Source organism: Podarcis liolepis (genome assembly GCF_965112155.1).
Source record: "Podarcis liolepis genome assembly, chromosome: Z".
In the NCBI taxonomy this organism is placed as follows: Eukaryota; Metazoa; Chordata; class Lepidosauria; order Squamata; family Lacertidae; genus Podarcis; species Podarcis liolepis.
Window position 1 is genome coordinate 36,772,004 of NC_139570.1, and position 21,249 is coordinate 36,793,252.

The 21,249-nt window shown below is 45.8% G+C and overlaps 1 protein-coding gene and 1 long non-coding RNA gene across 11 annotated transcripts in view; both read right to left on the bottom strand.

Annotated features, from left to right (window-relative positions):
- LOC310698484 overlaps positions 1-21,249 on the bottom strand; it is a 219,114-nt gene that overhangs the window by 48,565 nt on the left and 149,300 nt on the right. The gene's annotated exons all lie outside the window — the stretch shown is intronic.
- NTNG2 (netrin G2) overlaps positions 1-21,249 on the bottom strand; it is a 124,226-nt gene that overhangs the window by 9,804 nt on the left and 93,173 nt on the right. For 5 of the 10 annotated variants that reach the window (XM_083485552.1, XM_083485555.1, XM_083485556.1 and 2 more), the window contains 4 exons: positions 8,337-8,393; positions 5,148-5,222; positions 3,453-3,620; positions 773-907 (listed from right to left, as the gene is read on the bottom strand). In XM_083485552.1, the coding sequence (XP_083341678.1) occupies positions 773-907; positions 3,453-3,620; positions 5,148-5,222; positions 8,337-8,393 (435 nt within the window). The remainder of the gene's footprint in view (positions 1-772; positions 908-3,452; positions 3,621-5,147; positions 5,223-8,336; positions 8,394-21,249) is intronic. The other 5 variants (XM_083485558.1, XM_083485561.1, XM_083485553.1 and 2 more) reach the window with 2 other exon arrangements.

Consider the following 21,249-nt stretch of genomic DNA (forward strand, 5'->3'; position numbering starts at 1 on the left):
GTTTTGCCCTCTGCACCCCCATGCAAACACTAATTTTGTGAAAGGCTTGGTCCCCCTATAGAGCAGTGGCATTGCTTGTGTTCCTGTCAGCACGTGCACTTTCACTTACCTGTATGCCAAAAACTGCACCGGAACAGGGTGGGGTGGGTGCGGAACGGGGTAAATCCCCACTTACACACATCCTGTAATGGAACCCCAGGCGAGCCACAGAAAGAATGTGGTTACTCAAGGGCACCTACTCAAAAAAGGTTGAAAACCACTGGTGTAGACAATACTGAGCTAATGGACGAATGGTCTGACTCAGTAGAAGGCAGCTCCATATGTTCATCAGGAGACCTATAGCTCATCAGTAGAACCGATGACCTGCATGCAGAGTGCCCCAGGTGCAATCTCCAGCATTTCTAGGGAGCGTTGAGAAAGGCACCTACATGAGAACCTGGGGACTTGCTGCCAGTCCGTGTAGACCAGGTACAGGAAACCTTTGGCACTCCAGATGTTGCTGAATCGCAACTCCCACCATCATCATCTGTGGACATTGGCCATGGTTGCTGGGGCTGATGGGAGTTGTAATTCATCCACATCTGGAGGGCTGAAAGCTCCTCACACCTAGTGTGGACAATAATGAGATAGAGGGGGCATTGGCTTAACTTGCTGTAAGGCAGCTTCCTTTGTTCCCAGCCACCTCCTGCTATCATTGAGCTCTGTGCCCCCTTTTGTGCTTGCCCAAGTGGGAGAGCTTTCCCCTGTGCTACAGGTGAACAGTGATGCTTACGAAAGCAGCCTTGTCTCCAGTAGTAGCCAGGCAGACAGTCATCACACTTTGGCCCGGTGACACCTTCTTTGCAGTCACAGTAGCCGGTCTCGTTGCAGCGGTTGGCCACTGAGCCTATACGGTTGCAGTTGCAATCTGTCAAAGCCAAAACAGTGCAGAAGGAACAAAACAGGACAAAAAGAAAAGCTGTGTCAGCGTAGATCGGGGTTGTTGAGGGACCACATGAAATTCCTGCTTAATGTCTGGTTCCTTTTCCAAATACCATATTTTATTTTTCGCTCAATAAGATGCACCTGACCATAAGACACACCTAGTTTTTAGAGGAGGAAAGGGGGAAAGCCCTGGTTTTTTGGGGGGATCAGCTCACAGTTTTGCAGCTTCTTTTGCAAAGGGGAAAAGCCCCCCTTTTTTGAGGATCAGCTCAAAGTTGTTGAGCTTACTTTGCAAAGGGAAAAAAAATCCTGTTTTTATGGGGTTCAGCTCACAGTTCTTCAGCTTCTTTAGGAAAGGAAAGGGAGCCGTTTCTACAGTTTCCAGATGATAATCTAATCAACCAGTCACATGCCACTGGGGAGACAAACAGCCTCTGCAGAACATTCAACAATGGAGGCCTGGGCAAGGGGGCAGGGCTGGAAAGGGAGCCAGCTATGATATGACCACATTCATTCAATAAGACGCACATACATTTCCCCTTATTCTTTAGGAGGAAAAAAGTGCGTCTTATGGAGTGAAAAATATGGTGGTTATAATAATAATGTTATTATTTGTACCCCATCTGTCTGACTGGGTCACCCCAGACACTCTGGGTGGCTTCCAACAGATATATGGACATAATAAAACATCCAACATTAAAAACTTCACTATACAGGGCTGCCTTCAGATGTCTTCTAAAACTTGTAAAGTTATTTATCTCCTTGACATTTGACAGGAGGGCATTCCACCGGGTACGCACAACTCCTGAGAAGGCCCTCTTCCTGGTTCCCTGTAGCTTTGCTTCTCGCAATGAGGGAACCACCAGAAAGCCTTCGGAGGTGGACCTCAGTGTCCAGGCTGAACGATGGGGGTGGAGACACTCCTTCAGGTATACTGTGCCGAAGCCATGTAGGGCTTTAAAGATCAGCACCAACACTTTGAATTGTGCATAGAAACGTACTGGAAGCCAGTGTAGATCCTTTAGGACCGGTGCAATATGGTCCTGGCTGTCACTTTCAGTCACCAGTCCAGCTACTGCATACTGGATTTGTTGTAGTTTCCGAGTTACCTTCAAAGCTAGCCCCACGTGGAGCGCATTGAAGCAACTGATCCTCAACATAAAGAGGGGATATCAGCAGTGGGGCTGGCAGGGTAGGGCTTTGGGGCAGAATGAGCTGCAGAATGAGCAGGGGAAACCTCAAATTCAATAAGGATAGCGTACCACATTCTGAAGTAAGGGAAGTATTATGTATTATCAGTTAAAGAGAGTCTGTCCTCCAGCTATGGGCAAAGAAAATGGGAGAAGAAGTGACCCCATGCTGGATTCATTTTGTAAACCACTGAGGTATGGAAGAAGAAGAAGTGTATATGGTTTATTAAATAAAAATGATTGAAAATAATAATTCCTGATTCCCAGGTCAATGGGGAGGAATGAGCACTCAAAAAGACTAGGTTTTTGTGAAGTCACAGCTATGATGATGATTTGTAGTAGTATTAATAATTACTATTATTTACTGAAATTGTATTTCAGCCTTTCTCCAAAACTAGCCCAGGGCAGCAAACACATAAACGATGGAACAATTAAAACACCTGAAAACAACTCCAATGCAGAAGCATTTCTTATTGAGATGTCAACATTTAGGCAAAAGCTAGGGATTTTGAGCTTGACCATTGCCAAAGTTTGGTTGGTTTTCATCTGCAGCTGTCATGAAGTTGTTTCATTTTTATAGCAGGAGTTGTTCTCTAAGTATCAATGTTTGATTTGTTTTTAATCATGGAAGTCACTTAACAACATCCATGGGCAGAAAAGGGTAAAAATAACAATAGTAAGTTAAGGGTGAGGCAGCACACACGCACAAACTCACTCAATTGGTTAGGCAGTCCATCACCACTTCAAGCCAGGAAGAGGAACCTATGGGTCTATGGATGTTGCTGGGCAACAACTCCCATCATTTCTGACCAGAGCCTAAGGTGGCTGAGGTTGATGAGAATTGGAGTCCAGCAATACCTAGAGGGCAACAGGTGAGCTACTCCTGCTTTAGGGCAATTACAATCTTAGAATTGTAGAGCAAGAAGGAACCACAGGGCTCACCTAGTCCAACCCCCAGCAATGCAATAATCTTTTGTCCAACATAGGGCTCAAACCCACAACCCTGAGATTAAGAGTCTCATGCTTTATGGACTGAACTATCCCAGCCAGCTTTAAACTAGGAATGGGAAAACCCAGATCTTCCAGATGTTTGGCTACACTACCCAACCACCACCCCTGTTTTCCATGCTGGCTGATGGGAGTTGGGTGTCCACCAACATCTGGAGGACCCTGTCAGGGATGGGACCTTGTATTTAAGCAACATTTAGAAGGCCACAGGTTCCCTCATCTTTGGATAGCCGCTGAGATAAACAATAGGAAGGGTCTCTACCTGTAACACCAACACCAACACCAACAAGGAGGCTTCATGGCTTTTGAGCAAAACTGAGCACTACTCACCCACACATACATTCTCATCATCCAGCTCTGCGGAGCTATTGCGATAGTAGCCCAGCCGGCAGTGCTGGCAGTGCTGCCCCCTAGTGTTGTGTTTGCAGCTGATGCAGGTCACTAGGTTCAGGAAGTCAATGAAGCTGCAGCGATTAGAGTGACCGTAACATTCACAATCTGTGGAAGCAAAAGGAGCAGGGAAATATGTGGGTGGGAAATCAAGCTTCTCTCTGGCATACTATACAATGTCAGGGGCTGTTGCAATAAAAGGCACCTTGCAGGGAGAGGAACTGCATGCAAAGAGTGCTTTAGCCGCATGAAGAGGGGAATGCAACCAGCTGGGTTGATTGCTCAGCTGCCACTGTTTAGGGGTCCATTCTGGGGTCCAGTTCTTTACTCTTTGGGGCTATTCCTAGGGTATAGAATGTCCTTGTTTGGTATCCTAGATCAGGGATGGGTGTGTGTGGCTTCTTTGGCCCTCCAGATGCTGTTGGACGCCAATTGTCCCTGACTACTGGCTATGCTGGCTAAGGTTGGTAGGAGTTGGGAGCCCAACAACACCTGGAGGGCACCAGATTTTTCATCCCTGATCTAAGAGAACTAGAAGGCCTTCATAGCTAGAATCTTTAAGTCTTTAAGTCTCTGGATCTGTTTACAGCATATTTTGCAAATTATCTCCTGGGAAGAAAATAGTCCCCCTTACTAATAGCAGTAGTTATACCAGAGCAAATGTAAGTTTCTGCAGGGCCCCAGGAATCTATCTGGAGGCAAGCCTCATCGCAGAAGCTCTTGGCTCCACACTGGGCTACTATGATCTTTTGCATCAGGAATGGGGAACATCTGTGGATCTCCAAATCTCACTAGCCTCCCAATGAGCATCAGTTCTAGCCAGTATGGCCAATGGCTAAGGATGACGGGAGCTGGGAGTCCAGCAATATATTGAGGGCCCGACATCTTGACCTTGCTTATTTTAAGATAGGGTAAGCAGGGCATGCCTGGAAGGATCATGCCCAAGCAAAGTAGCTGGGGTCACAATCCCCTCTCACAGTTTAGCAAGGATAGCTCATTCTGTGCACGTCCATCCCTTCAGAGGGAGAGCAGATGATGACATTCTAGACACACAAGGTAGGCATGCATACTCCAGTTGAGACTTTTAGCTGGAGTCATTAGTTCAAGATTGATTCTGCAATGAATGGAGCGAAAGAAGCAGGAGAATGACAAAGGCACACGGACATGAAGAGGAAGCAGGCAAGTGATGGACAGGCAAAGCACCAATGAGTTTCAAGAGGCAGAGCTTTCCCCCCTCCACACTATACAGCAAAGGAAGGAAAATAGAGCCTGAAGAAACCAGGCTGTTTCTCTCAGGGATGCCCCCACTGATATCACCAAGACTATGCCGGAACAAGTGGCACACCTGAAGGCAGCGGGCTAGTTGAGGGGAGTTGCATGACAAGTTTGTAGGGCACACACATCTCTGGTCAGGGGCTCATGGGAAATAGCTGCCATTTGCCTAACGGTAGGACCGGTCATCACTGTTTAATTCCAACTTACTTGCAACTTTTCAGAGTTATCCTGGGCTGCATCCGATGCTTGTCCTACTCAGAGTAGACCCAATGAGATCAACAAACAGGATGAACTTGGAGCCATTAATTTCAGACAACACTCAATGCCAACCATTGAATTGCTCCCAGTTTCTCAACTTACCTTTAAACGTTTCAACGGGTGCCAGTGGGATGGAGCCAGATTTGAGCCGGATGAGTTTGGAAACCTTGGGAGATTCTTGGGAAGATGAAAAGACACCACTTTTTTTTTTGCCTCCCCCTATTTGACCCATACAGGTGACACCTTCTATGCTACAGAGAAGCAGGTTTAGCAGGACACAGACCAACTTATAACAATCACAGCGACACACCACCAACAATCCTGTCTCAGCACAGTAACAGGCAGATTTCGCCCCCTGCCACACAGTGACTATTTTTGCCATCTTCGTCTCCCGAAGTCTGACTCTTGAAAGTGCCATCACGTTACAGACCTCCTTCATGGGGCACATACATACATACACAGTAGTCAGGCCCAAAGCCAGACTGATTTTCCCACCTCCTTTTGTACAAGTGGAAAACAGCTTCCTTATGAACTACAATAGAACTTCTTACAATCCTCAGCACCCTTAACACTTCCAAAGATCCTTTGTGAGAAGTCACAACTGTTTAAAGTGGTACAATACTCCTTTAATTGTAGAATACAGATGGGGTCCTATAGGCTGAAGATCATAAAGACACAGAGCCCCAGTAGATCAGAATAAGGTCTCTCTAATCCAGGCTTCCTCAACCTTGGCCCTCCAGATGTTTTTGGCCTACAACTCACATGATCCCTAGCTAGCAGGACCAGTGGTCAGGGATGCTGGGAACTGTAGTCTCAAAACATCTGGATGGCCGAGGTTGAAGAAGCCTGCTCTAATCCAACACTCTGCTTCCCCTGAGTGGCTAATCAAATGCTTTTGGGTAACCCACAAGCAGGGCATGGAGGCAACAGCCGTCGCATGCAGTCTGCTCCAGAATTTGGTGCTCAGAGAGAGGTGGGTATACTGACATGGAACATAGAGGCTCCGTTTAGCTACCCTGTCTAAAACCCTTGATAGCACTGTCTCCTCTATGAATCTATCCTTTTAAAAAAGTGGCTTGATAGGCTGTATTAGACTTGCAGTCATGAGAGCCAGTGTGGTGTAGTGGTTAAGAGCGGTAGACTTGTAATCTGGAGAACCGGGTTCGCTTCCCTGCTCCTCCACATGCAGCTGCTGGGTGACCTTGGGCTAGTCACACTTCTCTGAAGTCTCTCAGCCCCACTCACCTCACAGAGTGTTTGTTGTGGGGGAGGAAGGAAAAGGAGAATGTTAGCCGCTTTGAGACTCCTTCGGGTAGTGATAAAGCGGGATATCAAATCCAAACTCCTCTTTGCAACCCTAACTCTCCTTTCATTACCCTCCTGTTGCTTCCATGGTCCTCACTGAACAGCAAGCATTAAATTATATAATCTGTGGGTGGCCTAAATCAAAACAGGTGGCTTTTAAAAATCCTATTAAAGGTGTAAGTTAATGTAGCAATGCCAGGTTGTTTGGGTTCACAGCATAACTGTTTCATGAAAAGCTCCTGTGCTTATTTTACATACACCTAAGCATCAAGGTGGTTGTCAGGGACTGGTTGTTGTTGTTGTTGTTGTTGTTGTTTTGCAATTCATTTTCCTATGACTTCACTGTTTTTCGTCACACCCACCCATGTGTGGAATGCTCCAGTCATCTGATACAGCAAACTCTCAAACAGAGTGGAAAATCTGTAGACTTCTAGATGTTGCTAGACTCCATCTCCCACCATCTCTGATCACTGACCATGCTGACTGCAGGGACTGATGGGAGCTGAAGTGGAACACCTGGAGGGCCACAGCTTCTTCACTTTTGCTCTAGAGCCGTGGTTCACAAACTTTCCTCTCCCTCCCTTGCACCACTTTTGAAAATTGCTGAAGGTCTTGGCAGATCACTTAACAGTTTGTCTGCCAGTTGTAACAACGGTAAGGTGCTGTGCTAGATGCTGTAAGATTTTTAATTGTATTTTTTACAGGCACACAACAACTGAATGAACTTGTGGACCACTGCTGTAGAGTCTAGTCTAGGAAAAATTACACCGTAATAAAGTTGTTAAGTCTGAAAAGTGGCACAAGCATATTTTGCTGTTATTGCTGCAACAACCCAAGAGGTTGGAGACTGTCAACATGTTTACTTTAAACATGTTTGCCACACAAACTAAAATACATCTACCTACTCCTGCTGGAAAAGACTTTGTGCTGCCTTGAACCTTTCTAGACTCAGACTATGTAGGAATGAAAAGCATCATTAGCAACAACACCAGGATTGTTGTTATTGTTATTATTCAGGACTGCAGCCCATGGGGAGAGTGCTTTACCCTTTCCTTTGTGGCAGCTAGACTGGTGACTGGGAGCGGCTGCTGAGACCACATAACACCGGTCTTGAAAGACCTACATTGGCTCCCAGTATGTTTCTGAGCACAATTCAAAGTGTTGGTGCTGACCTTTAAAGCCCTAAACGGCCTCGGTCCAGTATATCTGAAGGAGTGTCTCCACCCCCATCGTTCAGCCCAGACACTGAGGTCCAGCACCGAGGGCCTTCTGGCGGTTCCCTCACTACGAGAAGCCAAGTTACAAGGAACCAGGCAGAGGGCCTTCTCGGTAGTGGCACCCACCCTGTGGAACGCCCTCCCACCAGATGCCAAAGAAAAGAACACCAGACTTTTAGAAGACATCTGAAGGCAGCCCTGTTTAGGGAAGCTTTTAATGTTTGACGGACTATTGTATTTTAATATTTTGTTGGAAGCCGCCCAGAGTGGCTGGGGAAACCCAGCCAGATGGCCAGGGTATAAATAATAAATTATTATTATTAATTATTATTGTTATTGTTATTTCCACCCCAGCTATGATCCTATGATGGAATCTGCTATGCACATCAATGGGATTCTTCCCCCACCTTCTCCCAAGGCTTAATGTAGCAGTGGGTGGCTGCGGGAAGAGATTTCCATCAGGACACAGCTGAGGAGGAAAGGATTAAACCTGAGTAAAGTTGTCACTCACAGGGTGTAGTAGTAAATTTAAAGTCTCCTTAAGAAATGGGAATTCCTGTTTAGTTTCTCTCTCAATTATTTCAAGGGAAGCACATGCTTAGGCCTATTTTTCAACGCATGGGAGGGAGCACGCTCATTAGCTATAGATTTATAGGCCACAAAACAAAGCAAAGCAAAACAAAACCCACTAGCAGGCGAGCTAGACAATAAGGTGACTACTTTCAACCAAGCGCGCTAGCCAATTCTCAGCACGCCATCAGAAAATTACCTGATTTCTTGCCGTGCCTTTTGGCAGCGCCATGACCCGTTTTGCTCTTGGGAGGGGCTGCGTTTGAGATGAAAGACAAATACACAAACAATGGATAAAGAGGGAGGGGTGGGGTGGATTCTCAGCTTCTGGTCCAACAGGGCTAGGAGGAAGATTAGTAGGAAGAGCCTGGCTGCTAGATCAGATCAAAGGCTTATCTAGACCAGCATCCTCTTTCTTAGAGCAGCCAATCAGATGCACGTGGGAGGCTGACAAGCAGAGCAGGAGTGCAACACGCTCTCTCCCAGTTGTGATCCTCAGCAACTGCTGTTCTGAGGCATTTAGTCCCTGATAAATGGAACTGGTACCTAGGCACTGGTAGTTTTGCCCTCACTGAATTTCTCTCTCCCTCTTTTTAAGCCATTAAAACACGGTGGCTATTGCCATCTCTTGTGTTGGTGAATTCTGCCTTTTGGCTATGCATAGAAGTGACTGGAACCTCAATCAAAGCCTTTCTCAAAATGGTTCTGATTTAACAGTTAAAGCAAGAGTGAGGAACTTGTAGCCTTCCAGACGTTGTTGGACCAACTCCCATCCTCCCCAACTGTTGCTTATGCTGGCTGGGGCTGATGGAAGTTGGAGTCTGACAACATCTCAAGAGCCACAGGCTCCTCATTCCTGTCCAGATTCTAAACAGGAGAAGAGCAAAGGGTCTTTCAAAGTTGAGAAGAGAAAATTTGTATGGCCTGTTGGTCAGAAATGGGAGAAGTTACACTTGGGAAATTCCCCTGTTCTCTACACAACTCTGAAAGGCATGGGGATTTTCAGAGGTTGGCCCCATCAGACTTGTGTTGCAAGGAATCCCACCAGGCCACATTTCATGCTGTAAAAGTGGATCCAAGGGCAGCCATGAAATGGACAGCCAAGGGTTGGACTTAATACTTATTGTTCCTTAGAGAAGGTTCTAGGCCAGCCTTGCCCAACCTGCTGCCCTCCAGATGTTTTGAACAGCAACTTTCAATCAGCCAGCACAGCCAAAACACCTGAAAACTGAAAACAGCTGGAAGGCAACAGTTTGGGGAAAGTTGGTCAAGGATCAAGTTTTCTATTATTTATCACTAGCAGGTTTGTACCTGGGGCTGCTTAGGAATTCTGAGGAACCAAAAGCCACCAGTACAGTTTTGAAAAGTTTACCCTGCCATCTCAATTCAAAATGGTGCCCAAGGTTATCCAAGCATAGATGAAAACCATCATGCACTGCTTATGTTATCCTAAGAGGTGTCTAAATGCACAGTGAAGAAACAAACTTCCAAAATAGATTTACACCTGCATTTTTCAGATGGGAGGGACTTTTGACGGTGGGCAACAGAAAAGTATGTCCTGTGCAGGGCAGTGTGGGGTGGGCACACAAACCTTATGGGTTACAAACCTATATAAAACAGCTAGGTCCCAGAGGCCCAGTGTGGACTGTAACTAGGATAACCATAGACAGTGGAGGCCAGGAATCATATTTGCACAGAAGAGGGAATGATGCTTTTCAGCACTGGAGGTGAAACATCCTGCTGTTGCCCGCAAGATGGGGGGGGGGGAATACTCTGTAAGTCTCCCGTGCCAGGCAGGGAGGGAAATCCTCTCTGAATGCCCTCCTCCTGCTCAGGGACTGGCTTCTCCCTTAAGTGCAAAGCCCGGTCACACTGCCAGGCAGATGGGGGAGATCTCCCCCTCCTGTCTGGCGACAAAGCTGGGTATTGGAATGCCTCCCCTCTCACTAATTCAGCAGGAGGGGAGATGTTCTGTTGAGCTTTCTTGCTGGTCCCTCCCTGCCCCCAGAGGCTGGGGAGAAGGCAGCAAAGCTGGGCAGCGGAACAGGGGTGCCACGCTTTGAGGCTCTGCACAGATGGCTGTGCATTGGGGTGGGGGGTGGGGAAGGACTGCACCATATGAAATCCACAAGGCCCAGCAGCAGCCTGGCTGTCCTCCTTTACCTCAAGTCGCCTTATCCAAACACACCTCCCCTAAACACTCTTTTCAATTACTGCGGCAATCACATTAAGAGTCCTCTTAAAAAAAAAAAAAATTAAGCCCAGAGGGTGCCAGTATCTCTGCGGGGCTACGGTTATGGCAGAGCTGCTGGGCAGAGGAAACTGCCAAAGAGTTCTGCGTGCCCCACGGAGCGAGGTTTGTGCCAATGCAGAATTGCACCGCAATACTCAGGCTGCTGCAGCTGTTTGTGTTACAAAGCTGTTGAAGGCGAACATGCTCAGAGCAGAGGAGGAGGCCCTAGTGGGACGCAAATCATTTTCCCAAGGAGAGAGCGAGAGAGAGAGAGAGAGCGCATATAGATGTTTCACTCCAGGCTGCTGCTTTCATCAGTCTCGCCTCTCCCCCCCCCCTTGCCCAACTACCAGCATTATTTACTACCCAGATCTCAAGCTCTTGGAAAAGTGATGCCTGTCCCAACTCTGGTCACTGGCAGCCATCCAGCTTGCTAAGGATATTCAGGGCTGGCAAATTGCATGAGAAAATCTGCTGACTTCAGGAAATTTGCTGCTCAAGGATACCCCTTGTCCCCCACATTCATATGACTTGCCATACACCAGCCTTCTCCAACCTGGGGCCCTCTAGATGTTTTGGAACTACAACTCCCATCAGCCCCAGCTCACATTGGGAGGGTGGCAAATATACTGGATTGCATCAACAGTCCATCTAGCCTACATCACACCTTACATTTAAAGCACATTTAGCACACTTAAAGCACATGGGCTCACAACCCAAGTTCATTTGCCCATAGTCTTTTGCCCAGAATTGGTGCAAACCAGAGATTCATTCTCCTGCACAAACTCCCACTACTCCATCATTTCCATGGTTTTTGCAGAGGAAAACTTCCCAATGAGTAGGGCATAAAAAGGGTTGGCTTCCTTGATAAGGGGGCAACTAGCAGAAGATTCCCAGGTTCTTTGGCAATAGGTAGAATAGGCTTTTCCACTGCCACAACTGCCTGCTGCTTGCCCTCTGCAACCCACTGCATCACTTTCCAGTAAGAGGGATCAAAGTGAGCGGGAGGCTGCTGTTATTTTTCTCACATATACAAGTTGTACAAGTGACAATAAAGTATTTCAATTTTCCCTGCTTGAAGGGGGCAAGGCAGGCAGAGATGTCATGTCTTTGCATGGTTTAGCCACTAGGTGGCACTGCACTTAATGGTAAATACAGGTTCCACTATCAAAATGCTTATTATACAACAGCAAAAAACACTTATCCAAACACAAGGAATTGGTACCCAAACCTTCCTATACACACTGCAGATTCAGATATCCAAACAGTCAGACTTGCATGTAGTGCTGCAAACATATAAGCAGCCTTAAAGAAGTTTTACTTTTTGTGTTTTGTTGGTCCAAGGCAGCTGTTTTGCCAGAAACCATACTGGGAGGGACAGGGAGCGATCAGACAAGTAAGAGAGCATTTTGTCCTTCCTTGTTTGCCTTTCGTAAGGTTTCAGCAGATTTTCCTGAGGTATTTTGATGTTTAGGGGTCAAAATCCTATGTTTGGGAATGCATTAGAAATCTCCCCATAGGAATCAGTGGAAATCGTTATCTCATTATGTGAACGCTCACCTAATAAATTATTTCCTGAAAACACAATGTGTGCAGATAGTGAAACCTGCAAGTTTGTGAGTGGTGTCAATTATTCCCTGTATTTATTCTCCCTGAGCAGAAGTAAAGTTATTGTCTTAGCTTCCCCATTAGAATGTTCTCTAAGCCAGAGGTGAGGAATCTGTCATCCTTCAATTGTTGCTGGACTACTGCTCCCATAATCCGTGACTGCTGGTGTTGTTGGCTGGTGCTGATGGAGCTGGGACTCCATTATCTGGAGTGGCCACCGGTTCCTCAGTGACAGTAAGGAGCCTGGGGGCTCTGGAGACACTTGCTAGGATGACATGTGGGCCTTAGCAGCTGCTCAATCACACTGACCCCTGATATGGGGTATTGGGTTTGAATCACCCCTCATTTAATAAGAGATAAGGCCCAGGTGGCGCTGTGGTCTAAATCACTGAGCCTCTTGGGCTTACTGATCAGAAGGTTGGCAGTTCAAATCCCCGCGACGGGGTGAGCTCCCATTGCTTGGCCCCTGCTCCTGCCAACCTAGCAGTTCGAAAGCACGCCAAAGTGCAAGTAGATAAATAGGTACCACTCTGGTGGGAAGTTAAACAGCGTTTCCATGCACTGCTCTGGTTCGCCAGAAGCAGCTCAATCACGCTGGCCACATGACCCGGAAGCTGTATGCCGGCTCCCTCGGCCAATATGAGCGCCACAACCCCAGAGTCGTCCGCAACTGGACCTAAGGTCAGGGGTCCCTTTACCTTTACCTTTAAGGCCCATTCTTTATACATAGTATGCAGGAGTCCCATAAGATGCTCCAAGTCATTACAGCCACCTTTAGGTGGTGTCCCTTCACACTAGTCCTCCCTAGCCACTTTGATAAACAACACAGAGAATACCTTTGTCTCTAATGTTACAAAGTGCTTTGCTGGCTCAGACCAAGTTCCATTTGTCTTAGTCTTCTGTTTCCAACAGAGGACAGTTGGGTGCCTCTGTCTGGTACTTCCAAGCACAGCATGACTCACCCATCACAGGCAGGATGTTTCTCAGAGTGCAAATGGAGGATTGACTGGTTGAGACATCACTCTGAGACTTTTTCATTGACATAGCCTGCTGATTGGCTTCCTGTGTCCAATATGAGGCACTCTTTTTAACCACAGAAGCCCTTGACAAGCTGGGCCCCAAAGAACACTTCTTTCTAAACATTCCTCCCTTCCCACCCACTGGTGAACACCTGTTTTGTATCCTACCTTTCCAGGAATTTAAGTCAATGAGAGCCCAGAGAAGGGCCTTATTGGTGATGGCACCAGTGTGGAGGAACTCCCTTGCCCACACAGGACCTCTTGGCCACCTAGGGATCCTGGAAGAGTGAGGGAAGAAGGGGCCAAGTCCCCAAAGATTGCTGAGGGGCGGGGCCAAGCCCCCCAGAAATGATCGGGTAAAGAAGACTGCTGTTGTGAAGGTTTAATTGATAGAAGAAGAGAAAGAAGCGCAGCCACTTTTCCTAGAACTGAGAAACTGACTGCATCATCTTCCTTGCCGTGCTTTGGAAACAGAGCTTTTCTGTGGAGGGATGAGCTGAGCTGACTGCTAATATGCAAAGGCTGAGAGAGTGAGTGAGTTGAGGTTGAGAGAGAAAAGGCTGTACCCTGAACAGTGTGCACCCAGAGCTTCCTTCTACAGTTCTATGACATTCTTTGTCTCTTTTCAGCATGCTTAGAGTTCCTTTTGAATTTTTTAACATAATAATATTGGATTACTTTGAGTCCCTCCCATGCACACCTTAGAAACATTTCTGAGAGCCTAATGTCCACACACACCCAGTTCACATTTAAAGGCACTTTGCAAAATAATATGAGAATGGAAACATGGCCATCCTTTGAAATTCATGCACTCCAAACTTCATGATAAAATTCTCCAACCAACCAATGTTTACAAAAAATGCATATTATATTATGGGGAAATGTGCATAAAAATTAATAAAGCATTGAAAATGACATACTAAAATGTATTATACTAGGGGAAATTACTTGCAAAAATGTACAAACGAGTCAAAATTGCATGCAAAAATGTGTTTATTAGGAGAAATTTGCTCTAAGATGCTGATGAATTTTCATTATTTTTTAAAATCATGAGCATTTTTCTTTAAATTAAAAAAGTGATTTGCTGTGCAAGAATGTGGAGGATCGAATTAAGAGTGGAAAACCTGGAAACTGAGGGAACTGAAATAGACAAATCCATCTTACGTGCCTTTTACATCTGTATTGGGCTGAAGCATACGTTTCATGGGAACTCTAATTGTGAATTGCTTGCCCTGCATTTTTAATGTTTGGTGTTTTACTTTTTTGTTTCTGCTGCTCTTTTTTATGCAAGGCCAGGCATAGGCAAACTTCGGCCCTCCAGATGTTTGGGACTACAATTCCCATCATCCCCGACCACTGGTCCTGTTAGCTAGGAATGATGGGAATTGTAGTCCCAAACATCTGGAGGGCCGGAGTCTGCCTATGCCTGTGCAAGGCATTTCAGCCTGATCCTCTGGAACAAAAGCTATGACTGTATGATATTCCTTAGTAGGTTGCTTTCAGCACCATGTTGTTGAAAAACATCATTACCATCAAGAGCGAGGATAATATAAACAACGTACACCTTCTCTTAGCATAGATCCTTAGGTAGCACTAGAGGGTGATATCAGCACACTTTGTGAGATCTGCTAGGTGTGCAGCAGGACAAAAAGTATTTAAGGTGGGACCCCTAAACGAGGGAGGTGGCAGGTAGTCCAACATAAACTACAAAGGACTGAGTATGCTCAGTTGATATGGCATGCTAGTTGACTGTTGGAGAATGTGTGGGTGGGTGGTCTTAAAATGGAGCGCTGTATATAAATTAAATAGACAACAACAACTGGGATGGGGATGAAATGGAGTATCCTGGAAAAGGAGCGCTCAACACTGCAAGGTTCTGTTGCAGGTCCCACTTGTAATCACCGCCATCACTGCCACTGCAGAGATTTGCAGTGCTCCAAAACGTGACCCTTTCTAGACTCAGTAGCTTAGCCGTTTACTTGTCACTCTATCAAACACCCTGCTTTGCATCTGGCAGTTCTTGGGGAAAGCTTTTGAGCTCACCCTTCCCTTGTGGCAACAATTTTTCTCCCCCTCCCTTTTCTTCTTAGGACGGACCTGTCAATCAGTCAAGAAGATCTAGGGCAAGACTCACTGCGAGGCATAGTTTCAATTCTGCTTGGGGAAAATATATAGATACATATACAGACTCCAAAATCCAAGTGAGTTGGTTTCCCAAGGGAACAAGGAGGTATGGCAGTTTTTCATCCCCCCCCCCGTCTTAAGTTCAGTGTTCCACATTTGCACATCAGTTTGCCATTTATTTCTTTTCTTTTCTTTCTTTCTTTCTTTCTTTCTTTCTTTCTTTCTTTCTTTCTTTCTTTCTTTCTCCCTCCCTCCCTCTCTTTCTTTCTTTCTTTCTTTCTTTCTTTCTTTCTTTTTAAAGTTTCTCATTAAAATTCATCAGAATTTTTGTGTGAATTTATCCTAATACAGACCCCATTGTATGTAATTTTTTGCCTGACAAATATATGGTTGCAAAGCATATTTCCCCTATTTTGATGTATTTTTGAATGTTACGTTTACACATTTTATTGCACATTTTACCCCAGTATGCACATTTTTGTGCACATTCCTTGGCTGGAGAACTGCACTACAAAATGCAGAGAACTGCGGGTTTTGAAGGAAGGCTGAGTTTTGTTCTGCATATTGTTTCAAAAACTGAATTTGATAAAATTGTCTTGAAATAGGAACTGAATCAAATTTCTCCCTTCTCATAGGTACCAAAGTTCAGTCCCAAGCTGTTACTCACCCACTGAATACAAATGGTTCTGAAATCCATAAAAGTGCTCTTTGGAAGGATGGGGGAAGCCAACCCTTTTAGCCTTCCCCTTTCACAACTGCTTAAGATGCTATGAAGGGGCAATTAAACTCCACTAAGCGATCTTGTGAACACTTTGCCCCCTATGCATGTGCAGGGACTCTGGACTGAATGAGATTCAAAGCTTCAGCTCTTTCGGCGTGCAAAGCAGCTGGCAGGACGGCTCGAGGGAGCACCACTTTGCAACCCAAAAAGAGCCCAGCAGAGCTGCACACCTGCTCCACCCCAGCGCCTGTCAGCTAAAAGGATCACTGTGTTTTCCTTTAGCTCTGCCAGCCTCCTCTCTGGAGAAGTGTAGCTTGACAGCTGATCTGGGCTCCTGCCAAAATATTAGGGGTGAAGGTTTTCCCCTCTATCGCATTTCCTTGTTAACTGTTGCAAGCCGTGCAGAGAGAGCCTGATCTTTTGGGTAGTCTTGGTCTGGTTTTCTTTTAAGGAGAAGCTGGGAGCATTTTGTCTTCCAGTTGCTAAAATAATAATAAAAAATAATAATAATAATAATAATAATAATAATAATAATAATAATAATAATAAAAAAGATGGCCATATTCATATACCCCAGAAACTTTGCTTGTTATTCAGTTCAGAACGAAAGAATTGCCAGAGCTGGGGTGTGTGTGTGTGTGTGTGTGTGTGCTAGCTGGTTTCTTTTTTGTCCCAGGTGAAGCCTCCAGAGGGGAACCATTGAGGCTGCCCGCCTATGTGTGTGTGTATGCAAATGTGTATGGGGTGTGTGTGTACGAAACTGGATCTTTGACCTGGGTGAAATAAAGCCTAGTTTTGCCCCTGGAGTGGCTGAGAGAGAATGAGGGGTGGTCTAGGAAGAATCAAGGCAGGCCATATGGGTGGAGGCAAAGGGGAAGCAGGCATAGCTGTTTGCACACAACTGCGCAAGAGTTGTTGTTTTAAAGGTGCTCAATCCAGTGGGGATTAGGCTTTCTGGAGAGATGGAAAGGGAACAGACAAATCTGTTAGTTTTGATTTCTCTGAGATTCTAGTTCTTCCAATCTTATATTCAGTTCCCTGCATTCCCACATCAGTTTGCAGGTTGTTGTTTTTTTAAGTCCCATTCAAAATACACCAGCATTTTAGTGCAAATTTTCCCTGATATGCAGTTTTGCCTAATACAGTGGTACCTCTGGTTACATACTTAATTCGTTCCAGAGGTCCGTTCTTAGGCTGAAACTGTTCTTAACCTGAAGCACCACTTTAGCTAATGGGGCCTCCTGCTGCTGCTGCGCTGCCGGAGCACAATTTCTGTTCTCATCCTGAAGCAAAGTTCTTAACCTGAAGCACTATTTCTGGGTTAGCAGAGTCTGTAACCTGAAGCGTCTGTAACCTGAAGCGTATTTAACCTGAGGTACCACTCTATGTACGTTTTGCAATGCAACTTCCTCCAACACAATGCAGTTTGTATGTGGTATTTCGACTACAATCACTTTACTATGGTAAATGCATTTTTGTACACATTACTCGGCTGGAGCACTACGCGGCACAATTTCTATGGCTGCTTCAGTCTGTGACTTGTTTCAGGGCATTCAAATTAGGCACATTTGCCGTTGACTGAGCCAAATTTCTCCCTTATCCCTGGGTGGCAGAGAATTTCTGGGGAATATTGGGCACCAGAGCTGGTGGCTCTGGTTTCTGGGAACAATCATGTACTCATGGTATTGTAAAGTTGGAAGGGACAACAAGGGTCATCTAGTCCAACCCCCTGCAATGCAGAAATCTGATGTGGGGCTCGACCATGACCCTGAAATTAAGAGTCTCGTGCTCTACCAACTGAGCTATCTCATGCAGGCCCAACCTCTCTGGAGTACATCTCTTCTTAGTTTTCTTTTTTATTGTTGTAGTTCAGTGATAGGCATCTAGACTACATGCAGAAGGTCCCAGGTTCAACCCCCAGTACAGTGGTACCTCGGGTTACGAACTTAATTCGTTCCGGAGGTCTGTTCTTAACCTGAAACTATTCTTAACCTGAGGTACCAATTTAGCTAATGGGGCCTCCTGCTGCCGCCGTGCAATTTCTGTTCTCATCCTGAAGCAAAGTTCTTAACTCAAGGTACTATATCTGGGTTAGTGGAGTCTGTAAACTGAAGCGTCTGTAACCTGAAGCACCTGTAATCTGAGGTACCACTGTATATCCAGTTAGGGCTTGGAATATCCCCCGTTTGAAAACCTGGAAAGCTGATTCCCCTCATCACAGGTGATTCTGAGCTGGATTTTCCAATGGCCTCACTTAAGATAAGGCAGCTTGCTATGTTCCCATGTAAGACTCCCAAAATGACTGCAGGGCAAAAATAACTGGCATCTGCAGGGATTGCAAAGCCACCAGCAGTTACGGTTTCTGTCTTCCAAGTATGCCAAGCTTCTGTGTTTGGCCATTGGATGCCATGCCTTTGTGCCCGGAGCCCTTGTCCTCATTTCACACAGCCTCCGAGATCAGAGGAAATTAAAGCAGCACGAAGGCATGAACCAGACTTGATATCCCTCTGACCCCTGACAGCTCTGAAACAGGTGGACCATGGGACGCCTTCTGAGCCAGGTGGCTCCAATCCACGGGAGGGCAAAGAAAGCCTTACTACCTGGACGTTGCCATAGCAACTGTCCTGCCAATCCTTGTCTCTGTGTTGTATTTGATCATCCAGTGATCAGAGCCTGGCAGTTCTTTTGCTCTGAATCCTGCTGTTGGGCGCTTGTGGACTAAAAAGCTGGGATGTTACAGCACATAAAACTCCAGACTCCCCAGCTGGGGTGCTGGAATAAACATCTGTCTGCCAAGCCCAACAAAAAGAGTCAAAATTGTGCCAATGGGGAATTTCTCTGCCATTCAAGTAATACCCTGTCTGATCCCTCAAGTTTTGGCAGGGGGGTGGAAGAATTTTGGGTGAGGGCATGGAGCCTCTTATTTTATTTCCTCTTAATTATTCATTAAACCATTCTATATCACCTCTTGGTTCTAAGAAGTGCCTGCGGGACAATAAAACCGCACTTCAAATTTACAATAATAATAAATAAGTAAAAATAGCAATTTCAGCCACCATAAAACATGAGTTGGGGGGGCACAAGAACATAAGCAGATAAAATTCACACATATTAAAAACCTGGCAGAATGGAAATGCCTGACCTGCCTGCCTAAAAGGATATTAGTGATCTCACATGGGAGGGAGTTCCACAACTGTTGGGCCTCCACCAAAAAGACCCTGTCACACATCCCTGTTAATTATATCAGCCTTAGTGGGGGAAAGGGACACGGGTGGTGCTGTGGTCTAAACCACTGAGCCTCTTGGGCTTGCTGATCAGAAGGCTGGCGGTTCGATTCCCCGAAATGGGGTGAGCTCCCGTTGTTCGGTCCCAGCTCCTGCCAACCTAGCAGTTCGAAAGAACGCCAAAAATGTGCAAGTAGATAAATAGGTACTGCTCTGGCGGGAAGGTAAACCGCAGTTCCGTGTGCTGCTCTGGTTTGCCGGAAGTGGCTTAGTCATGCTGGCCACATGACCCGGAAAAACTGTCTGTGGACAAACGCCCGCTCCCTTGGCCTGTAAAGCAAGATGAGCGCTGCAACCCCAGAGTCATCCGTGACTGGATGTAACTGTCAGGGGTCCTTTACCTTTTTAGTGGGGGAACCTGGAGCAAGGCTCAAGGAATTGTGCACTCAGATGCAGGACTCAGAAGTAGAGCATCTGCTCATTGGTAGAGCATTCATTTTGCATCAAGGCTGTTCCAGGTTCAATCCTTAGCATCTCCTGCCTGTTGATGTTAGGCAGACAACTTTGCTGCATTGTTTTCAATGCTTGCTAATTAAAACCATCTTTGTTTGTTTTGGCAAGGTGGGCTTTAATATGTAATTTTACTATGTGTCATTCTTTTAAAATTGCTGATTTATGTTTTGATTTTTAAAAAATTATGTCAATTTGTTTTAAATGTTTACCTTTGTTAGTATTTTTAATGCATATTTTAGATTGCTCTTTGTAACTCACTTAGAGGCTTTCTTTCGAGCAAGCAAGCAGGAGATATATATATATATAGAGAGAGAGAGAGTTAATGAATGTATGAGAATTGTGGCAAGAGAAATGTCTGCTAACGTCACATTTCTACCTGTGTTTATTCCCCCACCTGCTCTGCACAGGTGCCACTGAGCCATTTTTCTTTCCTTTACATCTTATTTTTAAAAGCTATTCTCTCTCCACCCTTTTCACTTTTGCAACTTGACATCCAGGTTTGAACCAACCGGGAGAGGAAAGCTTTCTGGAGCCTTGAGCTGTCTTAGCCCTTAAGGCTTAAGGGGATGTGGGAGAAGAAGGGTTAAGAATCACAGGATCAACTAATTAGGTTTAACTGTGTCAAACCAGGATGGCATATTAGCCTAATTACTCTCGCCCTCTGATTGGCTTGTGGGAGGGGCGGTGTTCCTGGATGCCCTGGGTAAAAGAGCTTCTAATTAAAGATTTTCATCCCATGTTTCAGCAACTGGCTGTGCCACAACTATGCCACCTTTTTGCACTCAGTGCTGTTTGTTCTCCCTCGCAGATGGTCTGAGGAAAGGGGCTTAGGAGGAGGGGTCTCCATAGCATGATGGCAAAGCATGCACTTTGCATGCTGAAGGCCCCAGATATAATCCCTCTAGGTCTGTTGTAAAAAGATCAGCTACCAGATGTCTGAGACTCCGGAGAGCCACTGCTGGTCAGAGTAGACCAAGCTTCACCAACTTGGTTCTCCCCCCCCACCCCAGGATGTTGCTGCAATCCACTAACCACCACCCTGGCTGTTGGGCATGCTGGCTGAGGCTGATGGGAGTTGGAATCCAACCACATCTGGAGAGCACCACTTGGGAAAAGTTGGAGTAGATTATACTGGGGTAACCAGACTTAGTATAAGGCAGATTCCCATGTTTGTTATGTTATGTTTTGAGATTGAGGGGTAGGCTTAATGAAACCAGAAATGGACTTAATAGTCACGAAAAAGCTGTCAAGCAGTCACCTTGAGAAGCACCCCCTCCCTTTCTTTCTAAGTTTTAGAGTATAACATTTAGTAAGTTTCGTTTTTCTAAATAAGGCAGTTCAAGTTCACCTATAAGAACTCCATGCGCTACCATGTTCCTCCATGATTTTTCTACCCTGCCTTTAAAGACAATGAGGTTGTTTGCCACCACTACACCTTAGAGCAAACTCCATTATTTAGCTATGCACTAAGCAAAGGTAAGGGACGCAGGTGGCGCTGTGGGTTAATCCACAGAGCCTAGGACTTGCCGATCAGAAGGTCGGTGGTTCGAATCCCCGCAACGGGGTGAGTTCCCATTGCTCGGTCCCTGCTCCTAGCAGTTCAAAAGCATGTCAAAGTGCAAGTAGATAAATAGGTACCACTCTGGTGGGAAGGTAAACGGCGTTTCCGT